The sequence below is a fragment of the Gavia stellata genome, chromosome 14, assembly GCF_030936135.1.
Source record: "Gavia stellata isolate bGavSte3 chromosome 14, bGavSte3.hap2, whole genome shotgun sequence".
In the NCBI taxonomy this organism is placed as follows: domain Eukaryota; kingdom Metazoa; phylum Chordata; class Aves; order Gaviiformes; family Gaviidae; genus Gavia; species Gavia stellata.
In genome coordinates this window covers 2,267,439-2,279,802 of record NC_082607.1, presented here as the reverse complement: position 1 = coordinate 2,279,802, position 12,364 = coordinate 2,267,439, and the positions used below count along the sequence as shown (strand labels likewise).

Here is a 12,364-nt window from a genome sequence, read left to right as displayed (position 1 = left end):
TTAACCTTCAAAATTGAACTACCTCTAGGTAAGAAATACAAGACCTTTTTCAATAAATTTAAAGGGTTTATTTATACCTGAGACATTTTTGCATATTGGTGTCTTTGTACCTTTACCTCTAGGTACTCACCTAAGTAAGTCCTTTACTCTGTTCCGGGGTCTCACACAAAGCCCATTACAGTTAGGTGGATTCTTCCCACTAACTCCATGGACTTTGGCTGAGTCCTTCCTCATCTAACCTGGATGTATAAACAGACGTACCAGAATTAAATATAGATATTTAAATAAACAGTTGCTGTACAAGCGGAGAGGCTGGTTTATACAAATCCAGAGCGAGTTCACCATTCCTGACACTTTTCTCAATGTCTGAGTCAAAAAAGAATTCTAGTCCCTTACACCAGGTGATACATGTTTCTACTTGTTGGTTAAAAAACAACTTTTTGAAATATTTCTCCAGGTAGTGGATCATTGGCTACACATGTCATGTTGGAAATGCTCCTCCTTGGCTGACCTGTTTCCTGGCTCTTGAGAAGATCAACCCATTTCTCCACCCAGCAAGCCAGGACACCAGGAGGGGAGGACTAGTAAGTTGATGTGGCTACATTACGTTAAGGTCACAGGCCAGTGCAGATGGACTGAGATTTTCAAACAAATTTAGGGAGATTAGGAGCCCAGTTCCTCCTGAAACTCAGGGCATTTGGATGCCTAACTCCCACAGATTCACCGGAAAATCCCAGTTGTGCCCAGACCAGCTTTCAGCTCTTCAGCCCTGCAGATCACACCAGCCGAGTGTTGAAGCACAAGCGGTAGCAGGGAATTAACCTACATAAGGCTCTTACAGAATTTCACAGTGCTATTTAATTTGGCAAATACCAAACTGAATTTAAAGGTTCCCTTTGTAATCTGAACAGCTCAACTAAAAAAAAAAAAAAATCCACCATGTTTCACTCCATTTTGCTTCCGACGGGGAATTCCCTGGAAGTGCTTACATGCAAATATAGTGTTATCATAGTTGATAACATAGCAATTAGAATTGCCGATTTTTTTAAATATAGTTTAGCCAATGGAAAGATACTAGTGGAAGTGAAATGAAGTGTGCTTTTAGACACGGAATTGGACACACTTGAAAAATCAGCGAAAATAATAGTACTATGTTCATGAAAGACATCACAGAACAAATCAGCTTCCAAGCAGATAAGTATACCCTTCTTACGTTGCAGAAACACTGGGTTTTGTACTGTATTTTACAGAAAAGAGTTGACCTTAGTGATGATGGTCAGCAAAGTTGTCTTTAAACAGCTCTTTGTTCTACTGTACAGGCATAGAATGGGTAAAAGGAAAGCTACATTTCACTGGCAATAGGGCTTCATAGACCTTAGAAATTTTAGAAATGTTTGATTTAAAATAGTGGTATGTAGCACATTTCTGTGTAAAATAAATCAAACACTCTTTCCCAAGGAGCAGAAATTTCTAAGACCTGACACCTCTTGTAAGTAGATAAAATGTAGTCAGCGTTTTTAAAGATGCCGAGGAGGTCACACAGTGATGGACCAGTAATGAACTCGTAGTGTGACACAGTGACGTGTTAACCATCAGACGTAAGAAACTCTACCGCTTGCATTTCCATTGGCTGTTCCAATTTTACAACCGCACCCATCCTAAATCTCCTTCTCATACTATTCCTTCTTGTACCACGTTCAGCATCTCAACCGAAGGTTGAGAACACCTTCGATCCATCTGTCCCAAACCTGCTCATCCTGACGCAAATGGCGCACGCCTCTCTGAGATTCAGTGCTACGAACACTTTGCGAGCCATGGGTGGAGTACCAAGGGCGTGTGTTTCCCTTTCTGTCACTCAGGAGCTCTCTAGCGTGATTGCCAACAGCATTACGACCGCCACAGAGCAACTGGCACAGGGAGGCACTTATGTGACATGTTTAAAACTCATCTTTGGTAAACACTCACACACACAAAAACTTGTAACTCATGTTTTACTTCCTGATCATAAGAGAAATCTTCATTTGCTACTAGCATATGTGTGCAAGTATCTAAGCATATGCAGGACATTGCTAGTATAAAACGTTTTTTTCAAATGCCACTGCCAAGGATTTGTTCCAATTCACCTAAAAACAACGCAGTCCTGGGCTTTTTGTTTTTTTCCTGACTCTGTTCATTATGCATTAAAGCATCTCTGATCAATAACGAATTAGCAACAGAAAGCAAGCCCTATGTGCTCAATTTTTACCTACTTTCTCATGCTATTACCTTGTTTTTCAGGACCAATTTAGTCAGAATAGTTGTATCTCTTACAACTTTCATTATCTGTGAGGCAGATCCTGGGGTCCAACACTGCGTTACTTAAGCAGCCAAATCTCTTGCTCGGATCAGTGGAAATTTTGGATACATAAAAATGCCGAGTCTGCTCTCGGTAGGGATGTTTCCTGCTAACCGTCGCTAAACAGTACTCTGGTGAGGAGAGGGACCTCACGTCTCGAATGGGAGCTGAAGAGTGATCAGACCAGAGCCTGTAAAGCAGAGCTCAAACCACCAGGAGACAGCCCATCAATGTGTATTTTCTAAAGGTGCTGCAAATAAATGTTGCTGGAACTGCATGGGTATAGCTGATGGATGACCTACTTCAATGTACCCAGAACACTACCACTTCTAAAATCAGGCATTTCTACTGAGAGGTATTTGATTGGCTTAAATTTTCATTTACACTATTTAAATTTTGCTTAAGAACTTTTTTAGAACCCAGAACTTAGTGCATTTCATTTTATAAAATTAGAATAATTTATATCCTTCTCTTTTCATTGGAAAAAAAAAAATGTATAGCCCAAACACACATAGGGGTATAAATACTTCATGAAGAATGATAGCCATTTCACTTATTTTACGATCTGCTTAATGGTGATCTAGACATTGATCAACCAAATAACTTTGGCAACTTGCACAAAAATATGTCCTTAAATCAAAAGTGATGATAAAACTTGCTTTAATGAGGCCTTTATTACGGAGAGAACTGGGAAGAGAGAGGAGTGTAAGTGCTGAGGAGGTTATCGTGTTCCTAAACCATGCCGCTTTGCATTTGTATGTGAAATGGGTACGGCTGGTAGATGATAGGTGGTTGTCCGTGAGCAATGTAGTAATTGCTGAAGTTTCTGTCACTGATATATGGAGCAGGCTGATAATAGCATGTTACATTGGCTGCATTTGGGATGATGTTTTGTTCTCCGAGCACTTTTAAAGCCAGAATTGTGATCATATTCAGAGTTTGCCTTCGTTCATGTCCCATGAGACAGACTGTGCTCTCGTTTACAACTCCACGCAGAGTCATCAAGTAGTCATACTTGCTTTTCTCTTCCCCAATGAAGTGGTTGCGCAGATATGACTCAATTTTCCTTTGCTGGTCCGCAACATCTGGAAAATCAATGAAGAACCTGGAGCACATGTAACGTTCCAGAGATTTAATTTCAGCCTCATCTGCTGGCTTAAAGTCACGAACCAGGAGATTGCTGTACTTCAGGAGGCCACCTCCTCTGATTTCCTCTGGGTTCCTTGTGGAAATCAGTTTGTATTTTAAGTGGTCCATTGCTTCATTGAAGTCTCCATACATACTCTCGGCGATGACAGTGGGGTGAGAGTCTTCTGTCAGTTTGCAGTCTGTTGCTCTGTAAACATTTAGTATGGAGTCCAGTATGATTTGGAAGGAGTCCACGCTAAACTCAAACTGCCGTCTGAGCGAGTTGACGAACTTTAATTCTACATTCTTGCCGCTGTTGTTTGACAGCGAGATGAGACTCCAGCGATCGTGGTCAGTGGAGACTTTGACCATCTTCTGCACATAGGCATCTTTCATGGTCTGAGCAGTGATTTTTTCCTTATTAACACATTTTGGCAAGAAGTCCAATAGGCAATTAAGAACTGCTTCCTTAACAACCTGGAACTCAAGCTCACCTGGAAGTTCCACCCCAAAAATGATGTCTAGGTCCTTGTAACTGGTTCCATTCTGCTTTACTAGGATGTGACTGGCTGTCGAACCGTTCAGGCGGATATCTCTAACGTTGATTTGCTTTTCAATGAGCTGTTCCTTTACCACGTGAATTATATCCTTCGGCTTTACATCCAGTGTTGGAAAATTTCCTCTCCCATGAATAGGTATGACCTCAGCTAACACTTGATCCAGGATTTTAATCTGATCCCAGGTGAGACTACTGAATCTGTGGTCTAAATCCTCAGTCATTGTGATGTCGGTTGGCTAACTAGGGAGAAAGAGAAATTAAGAGAAAAACATTAGAACTTGCTCAAATGCAAGAGAGCCCAACATTTCACTGTGCAATAATAAACATATATCTTCCTTCCTTGGTGCAGTGACAAAGCAGTTCATTTTAGAGAGACACAATCCCAGTTAACGGTCTGAGTCAACCACTGCACTTGTCACAGGCTTTTAATTGAATTTTAATGTACTTGGGTTTTAATCCTGCTGAGAAATCATTGTGTTGTTGCACAATCCATGACTCAAAGTAAATGCAGTAAACCATATAGACTCCATTTAAAACTACTCAAAGGTTAATAACATGAAATACTTGGTGTTATAATCAAACTCCAAATAAACTTCACTGTGAAGAGCTAACATGAGCAAAAATGAGCAAATTTGACTCTTTCTGTCCTGCCCAGAGATCTCCCTCTATCTTCAGTGACTTGAAAACTACTGAAAGACCAGGAAGTTTTGTTAAAAAGCAGGACTGGTGCAACATGCTCATTGTTTATCTAGCCATATGCCTTGGACCCACTTTAGTCTCTATGGATCATCTACACGCACGCATCCTTTAATACCACTTGTTACGGTTTAAGAACTGGATATCTGATAATTGCTAAGCTGTTTCCACTATGTTTCTGAGGCAAAATCTTTTCCTTCTAAGCCATTAACCGTGTTCCTACATTAATGTACCAGTGCTGCAAGTTATGGTTTGCAGAAGCAATAAGAAAACCCCTTCCAGTCTGCACTGATACCCAAAAACCTCAAGAGAAAGTCTGTAAAGAAGTGTCTATAGAATACATGGGATAAAGCTCAGGCTCTGGAATTCCTCAGTTTAAAATTGTATCTCGTCTTCATATCATCATAGTTAGCAAGCAGATAGACCTTAGCAGATAAATGGATAATTTATTTGCATTTTACAATGAGAAAGAAAAAGTTGCAAACCCCACAACACTGGTTTGAAAATTTTTCTAATTGATCATATGCAAACTTTATTTTAATTGAATCTTTGTAGTGGGAATTTGAATGCTTTATTTTTTCAATTTTATTTATGTATACTGTGAATTTAATTAAAAACAATCATAGAATTATATAATTAGGTGTGATTACAGTAAGTAATGAATTTAAGGAACCACAGAAAAGAAGAACGTCATTGAGCATTAGGTGCCCGAGGTGTAATGCCATTAATGTCAGCATTACAGAACAGAAACAGTTCAGAGGGCTAAAAAACTTCCAGAATCCATGGGCATCATTTCACGCTGTGTCCCTGCTTGCCTGCTTACACTTCCTCAGTTCTTCTGGGGTAGTTAATGCTCCGACAGTCAGTCAGAAAGGTTTATTGCTGAATCCTATCATACAATTTTTCAATACTCTTCCGTAAATCACGTGCTAGCTCACAGGCAGAGGTTGTGATTTCCTGGTAACGTTCTGATTAGCCCCAGGGCTTGGCTGCTGTGCCTCAGCGCGTTGAGTTTGAAGCTGTGTTTGCTGCTCTGAGCTCCAGGTGAAGAAAGAGAACATTTATGAACATAGCGGGACCTTTCTTCATCGCTCAAGAGAGCAAAACTTCCTTAGTCAATACAGTTATTTTACTGTCCTGAGTCAGACGTGGACATCCTCAACCCATGGGAAGCTGCTGTTTAGACATCTTACAGATGGAGGTACCGATACTGAAAACAACTTTGATTACTGAAAGGAATTTCTTTTTTTCTGCACAAACATTATAATTTTGCTTTCTCCTTTAATGTTGTATGTCTTAATTAAGGCTTGTTTTAAGAATATTTCTGTTGGATTTGCACAAGCTTAGTTCAGAGAGAATTCAGGGAAACTGAAAATAATTTAAAAATAATTGCAATAAAGTATTTATTACATAGCAAGGGGGTTTAGATCATTGCTGTTGAAACACTGCCTGAGCACCTAGAAGAAAAATAAAACTAACCACCACTGTATTCCTTAATACTGTGTACAAGCAGGATAGGAATTATACCATGACACTGAACTTCATCATCTATTTTCCACAGAAAAACTATGAAATCCCTTGTAGGCAGATGGCTGTTTCTCAGAAGGCAGCAATAGGGAGCGCTGCCCAGACAAAGCTGCGTCTCCCAGCCGGGCTGCTGCAAAGCTGGAGTTTGGAGGGCCTGAAGAAAAGGGACTGGGGATGTGAAACTCAGGTGGTGCTCAGGTGGGATCTGAAGCGGCTCAGAGAGTCACCAGCCATGTGGAAGAAGTGACTTTCGGGTATCTGCCAACACTGCAACCGTGCTACTGAAGCACCAAGAAACACTTCTGCAGACAGATGGCTAAAACATATTTTTTCACCTAAAGCTCAAGAATAAAAAGAAAGTAAAATCATACTGAATAATAACACCACTGAAAAGTCTACACTGTTGTTTCTTAATCAGTAGTGACTACATATGTATGTTGTCATATATTTTCCTTCCCTCGCCTTCAGATTCCACATTCTGGAATATTTTAGCAATTTCAAGTAACTTGTGAACCGACAAATGGCTTGGGAATATTACAGAGCTATTTTTCACATACTTCTACTATAGTTTCAGCTCCCAAGTAAGCTAATCAAGAGCATATGTGATTTGAAGCACCTTTCTGGCCTCATTACAAAGAATGGAAATAACCAGATATTTGAAGTTAAACACGTGCTTTGAAAGTTGGCTAAATCAGGACCAAAGTTGGGAGTTTAATCGCCACCGAATTGACGGTGTGAAGGTCTTGGATCCAGTCGTATAGTTCTGGCATAACCATGTTGTTCCTGGCATTGTTTACGTAGTCTATAACTCCATATACATAACATGGAAATATGTATATGTTTGTACAGACACATTCCTGCAGGCATTTAGAAGATAGGTCATTCGAACTGAAAAGGAGAGAAATTGCCATCCGTAGCACTGCCCACTTGACATGTCTATGACTTTACCGTTAGCTATTTGTTATTATGATTCCGTGCTTATTCCTTTATTACCACAAACTATTATTATGAAAAACTTCTATCCATCCTTCATAGCCCTTATGACGTCCCAGTACATTTTTATCATCAAAAGTAGCTGTTACAGAAAGCCACTGTGAATTTTGGAAGTAGCACAACACCGGGTGGAGTGAGAAGGTTGGGAGGAGAAGTTTTTGTATAAACTTTTTAGCTCCCATGTTTGTCATCTGTGTTATTGATACATTTATTATCAATTACAGATTATGGTAGAGCGGCTCTAATGAGCTGCTAGCAAACTTACAGTTGTCAGAATGGGTGCATAAGCAGTAGTTTTTGTTATGTGATTTGTCTGATATTGCAAAACTCTGAGAGAGCTTTACAAGGTTAATGCTGTGATGTAAAAGAAAGGGCTTAGAGAAGGGAATGTTGAAATTCCATCCCCTTTTTTAGCAGAGGGACCTTCTTCAAACACTTTTTGAAAGTCAGAAGATGGAAGTATCCCTAAACAAGCTTAGAAATCCTTCCTTCATTGCTACATGGTTTTAATTATTTTAGATTTTATTGAAATATACTACGATTTAAAATGACAGGAAAAGGTAATGCCATTAAATATTTCTTTTGTGTTGACAAGTTGTACCTCAAATGTCATTTCTCAAACGGATTCCTGGTGAATCCAGTGATGCTTTGTGACTTCAGAGCCTTGACATTAATGTCTGAGAAATGTCTTATGACAAATACTAAGAATCCTGTGCTGAAATAATGCCTTCAACTTTGACAAGTAAGGAAAATGTCCCAGGAAAAACAAGAATTAAGCCATCAAGAATACAACTAATTGACAGAGAGACCTAAATAAACTTTTTTTTTTACTATTTATTAATTTGCTTCCAGTTTGCCAGCCAGTACGTAACCCTGCGCTTCCCTAGAAGGACTTAGTCTTGTTCTTTTCCTTAATCTTGTCTGGCAACAAGAACAATTTCCAAGCAATTTTATAGTCATTAGGAACCTTATTTCTTAAAGCAGTGGCAAATTTATTTACCAAGGTGCTCAGGCTAACATCAGGAGTTATTAATCATGCAAGTAAGCCTCAGTTACCATAAATCACCAGCAGTATTGAGACTATAATTAGTTAAAGCATTGTGTAGAACAAGAGAGATCAAGGGATGAAGGGAAGGCAACTCACTGCATGTGACCACAGCAGCAGACAAAGCCAAACACAAGCAAGTGCTGGGGTTGGGTTGGTTTGTGGGAAAAGAGGCTGGAAAAGCACATCATTCCTTGGAAACTGGTGAAGTCTGCAATGGAGGATGATCCCTGGAAGCAGCTATAGCTCACTGCCCCTTTACCAGCAGCAGCATTATGCCATTTAGGGTAACCATATATGTGACACAGACTTTGAGAGCTCTTACTCGCCGGCACCCACAGTCCCAGCCTTCCCTAGGTCCGCCCTGCTGCACCCTGTCAAAGAATTCAGTTTCTGTAATTTCTTCCACATGAATACCTAAAAGCATTTCATGTGTTTCACATTCAGTGTTTTCTTATCTTAAAGTCCGTACATGGGCAAACGGAAGGCTGCATAAACACTAGCACCATGGCAGGGAAAGGAACAAAAAGCCTTTGAAATTGTGTATTGAAAAGGGTTTTTTTTTTCCTCACTCCATCAGTATTTGTACCTTACTGAGACTCTCTCCTAGTGTTTTTTCTTAGTTTTTTGTTTATGGGATTTCAAATGTTGCTATAAACTGCAATGCAGCCTGAATCCTGCCTGATTTAAGATCTCTGCCAGATAAAGCCATGGGGAAAAGTAGTTTTCAGGGTGTTTTCTTTTACATATACTGTCTAGAGAAGCACAGAAGAAGATGGATCAGACCTAGTCAAGTTTTGTGATATATTATCCTTATTATAAGGTTAGAAAAATATTTCCCTGATTCAAGTTCCAACTCGTCCTTGAGTGGTCACCTTCAGATGATGAAGTGGTTGCAATGTGGAAAAATGTTTAGTAACTGTGGGATCATTAAACATAGTTTTGTTAAAGTTTAATATTTATTTGTATACTGAAATTAGAGGCTCTAATTTTCTTCAGCAGGGTTTGGAACAAACAACTATGAGTTTGGTTTTACAGTGATGCTAAAAAATTTAGTTAACCACCTCTTAGCACTCTGCCATACGCTTTCATAAAAAAAAATAAAAGCAGATCTGGCTTTACATCTGAATGAAGAAAATCTGCCACGCTAATGGTAGCTTCCACGTTCCACACAACTTTCATAGAAACAGATACTTACAGTCTAGAGGACAGTCTCATTAAATTTAGTTCATATTTTACCTATAAACTGTTTAAGATTCTCTTTTTATATACTCCGTAATGTTGCTTCAGTGTATTTTCAAAGGGTTTGCAATGTGCTGGCATTCTCAAGCAGAATACATCTGAAATAGTTTTTGTGCAGCTGTGTTAGCTCCATTCTCTTCCCTTTGCTTTTATCTGCTCCCCTATTTGTCTGGTTTACATCAGTTATGTGGAACACTTTAATGCTCCAATTGTCTTTACTTTGTTTATACTTGAAATCGGTCGCAAAGGGACCTTTTACAGATGAAGCAAAATGTCTTGTCAGCTGCCGTAGTAGCCTTGCTTTTGGGGGTTACCCCAGAGATGCTCAGAGTAACTACTGCAATTCTCCCCTTCGATCTCTGTGTTGGTTTTGCTGCGTACACATTATACACATCACTATTGATTTCCATGATATCTCACTAAAGCTTTTTTTTAATTCAAAGATACATTTCTCTATTAAGCTGGACATTTTGAAGTAGTTTGTGTGCTCACTGACTTAAGGACTGCAGCTAGCATTAGCTCTGAAGGCAAGAATGTCAAATGTGGAAGGAGTCCCAGTCATAATTTTAATGCGTATGAGACAAGTAGAAGCAGTAAAGCATCTGGGGCATCCTAAATGGGGACATATTTAAACTGGTTTGACAGGGTTTTTCATGAGTTTTTCCTTCCATTAATGTTAATGCATGCAGTGAAGATGATACTGCTTATTTATCCTGTATTCATGAGATAACGCGTGAGTTGCCATAAGTTTTCAGTGCAGTTACCATCTAGTTACCCTGAAATAACAAATAATTAACTCAAGGCCATATGCTCTTCTCCCATGAGATAAGGTTGCATGGCGTGCAAAATAAAATACACTTAAGCAGAAAGCAGTTTGCTTGGACTATGCCACAGAATAACACCTTCAAGGGCAGAACGAGTAAGCAGAAAAGGAGAGACTTTATCAATGAGAATGTGTCCTACCTTTTCTCCAACCCAACCCAAGGAACAGGGAAAGACAACAGAGTCATGCACCAGCCTGCACCGCCCCTTCTCCCAAATGAAAACGATTTGCAGAGCAGTACAACCCAAGGGCAGCCGTACTCTCCTACAGCACAAAGCTGGGAAAAGGAACCAAGTCGCCTACACCTCTGCTGGAACGTTACAGGATATTGGCTCGATGAGCTGGGAGTTCTCAGGAGAGACAAAATAGCAAAGGAGTTTAATTTGGGCAACCAGCATGAATACATAATCCATGTTATGTCATCCTGGAGATTTGGGGGTTTTTGGATGTCGAATTTTTCTGTCATGACTCACGGTACACTCGTTCTTAGCTGCATGTGGATCCCCTCACAGGGCAACATTTTCAAGGCCAGAGATATTATGCCTTTGTATCAGTTCCCACAACACACGAGGTTCCTTCTTACACAGCCTCCAGGTTCAAACAAACCAAGCCTTCGTAAATAGCACAGTATGAGGCACAGTCAGTTTTCTCATTTGCTCTAAAATACTTCAATAACTTTAAAAAAAATGGGCGTGATATGCAATATTTGGTCTATCTGGGGCTGTGGTCATCACTGAGAAGTTACTGCTTTAGGTGAAGATTGCTTGTACTGCCGAATGCATGCTATGGACTAACTCCTGAATAATGTTTCCAGAGAGAATGCGAAATCCCACAGCCTTACCCTGGCAGGACGATTGGCAAGCATGTATTTCAGCGGAGTTAGTAGGATGATTCACTGGATCCTTTGGTAAAAATACAAATTGTCATCTTGTCACTGACAAAACCACGAACCTCCCAGGGAAAGCTGCAAGAAAAAAAAAACCCAACAAACAATAACATTCAATTTGAGATAAATGCTAGCCACCAGTCACCTGCCGCACGTAATAAATCATGCATTACAACTTGGCAGTCCTGCAGTCATAACAATAGCCTTTTAAGTCGGAAATGATAAGGTAAAAGCACTGGAAAGGCACAGAAGTGCTTATAAGGACTCTGGGTTTCAGCTCGTACTTAATCCTCTGCAAGGATGTTAACAAACTTGCTATTTTCTCTATGGGATTTTGAATAAGAATTTAATATTATTAATAGACATGCAAATTAGCAGGGACATAGTGGAATCATATAAAAAATGGAACTAATAACAACTCAGCAAAATGAAATACTATGAATTGTGTAGTGGCTTCATATTCTTTCTAAAAATGCGTGCAGATGACAGGATGGTCTCATTTCCTGGCAGACTAGGTTGTTGGTTCATTTACGGCAAGGCCAGGATTCGCCTGTTGCTGGAATTTCCATGCACTGAATGGCCCTTTGACAGGCTACGCAGGAATTACAACGATTTTTCTAAATATTTGTATGCGATCATAAAGGCACTTTTTAATATTATTTTCTCATTTCAAAGACATGCTGACAGCTAGGTAGTCTTTTTTAGGCTTTCCTTCAAAGACCTCCCTTGCAGCACCTCGTCCCACAAAGTTCATAACCCCCTATCCATCATGATTTGATATACGTGTGAATTTACTCCTTGTCACAGAGTTGTGCTCCACAACCTCAACTTTTCTGCTGAAAGTACATACGCTTCTGAGTAAAGATAACTTTGCAAGTATGACTTGAGTGTTAATATATGCATCATCTGCAGGAAAAGCTAAAATAACCCAAGGAGGTACGGACTGTATTATTCATTTTATTAAGAATATTACGGATTTTCCCCCCATGCTACAGCCGTCAGATTTTTCCCACTGAATCCACTGTTTTTACTGCTGCCAGAAGCCCAGTACTTGGTTTCGTCACTCTGTGCCCTGCTGTGCCAGGACCTGTCTGCAGCTTTCATTTGCTTTCCAACTCATGATGGGCTAC

General features: G+C 39.8%; 1 protein-coding gene across 1 annotated transcript; it reads right to left on the bottom strand.

The window, feature by feature from the left end:
* Positions 1 to 3,067: 3,067 nt before the first annotated feature.
* Positions 3,068 to 4,243, bottom strand: TENT5D (terminal nucleotidyltransferase 5D). Its single transcript, XM_009812650.2, has one exon. The coding sequence runs from the start codon at positions 4,241 to 4,243 to the stop codon at positions 3,068 to 3,070; it is 1,176 nt and encodes a 391-aa protein (XP_009810952.1).
* Positions 4,244 to 12,364: the final 8,121 nt, after the last annotated feature.

Bases quoted from the DNA above. Each gene is read 5' to 3' on its own strand.
- TENT5D (XM_009812650.2), bottom strand. From the start codon at position 4,243: ATGACTGAGGATTTAGACCACAGATTCAGTAGTCTCACCTGGGATCAG.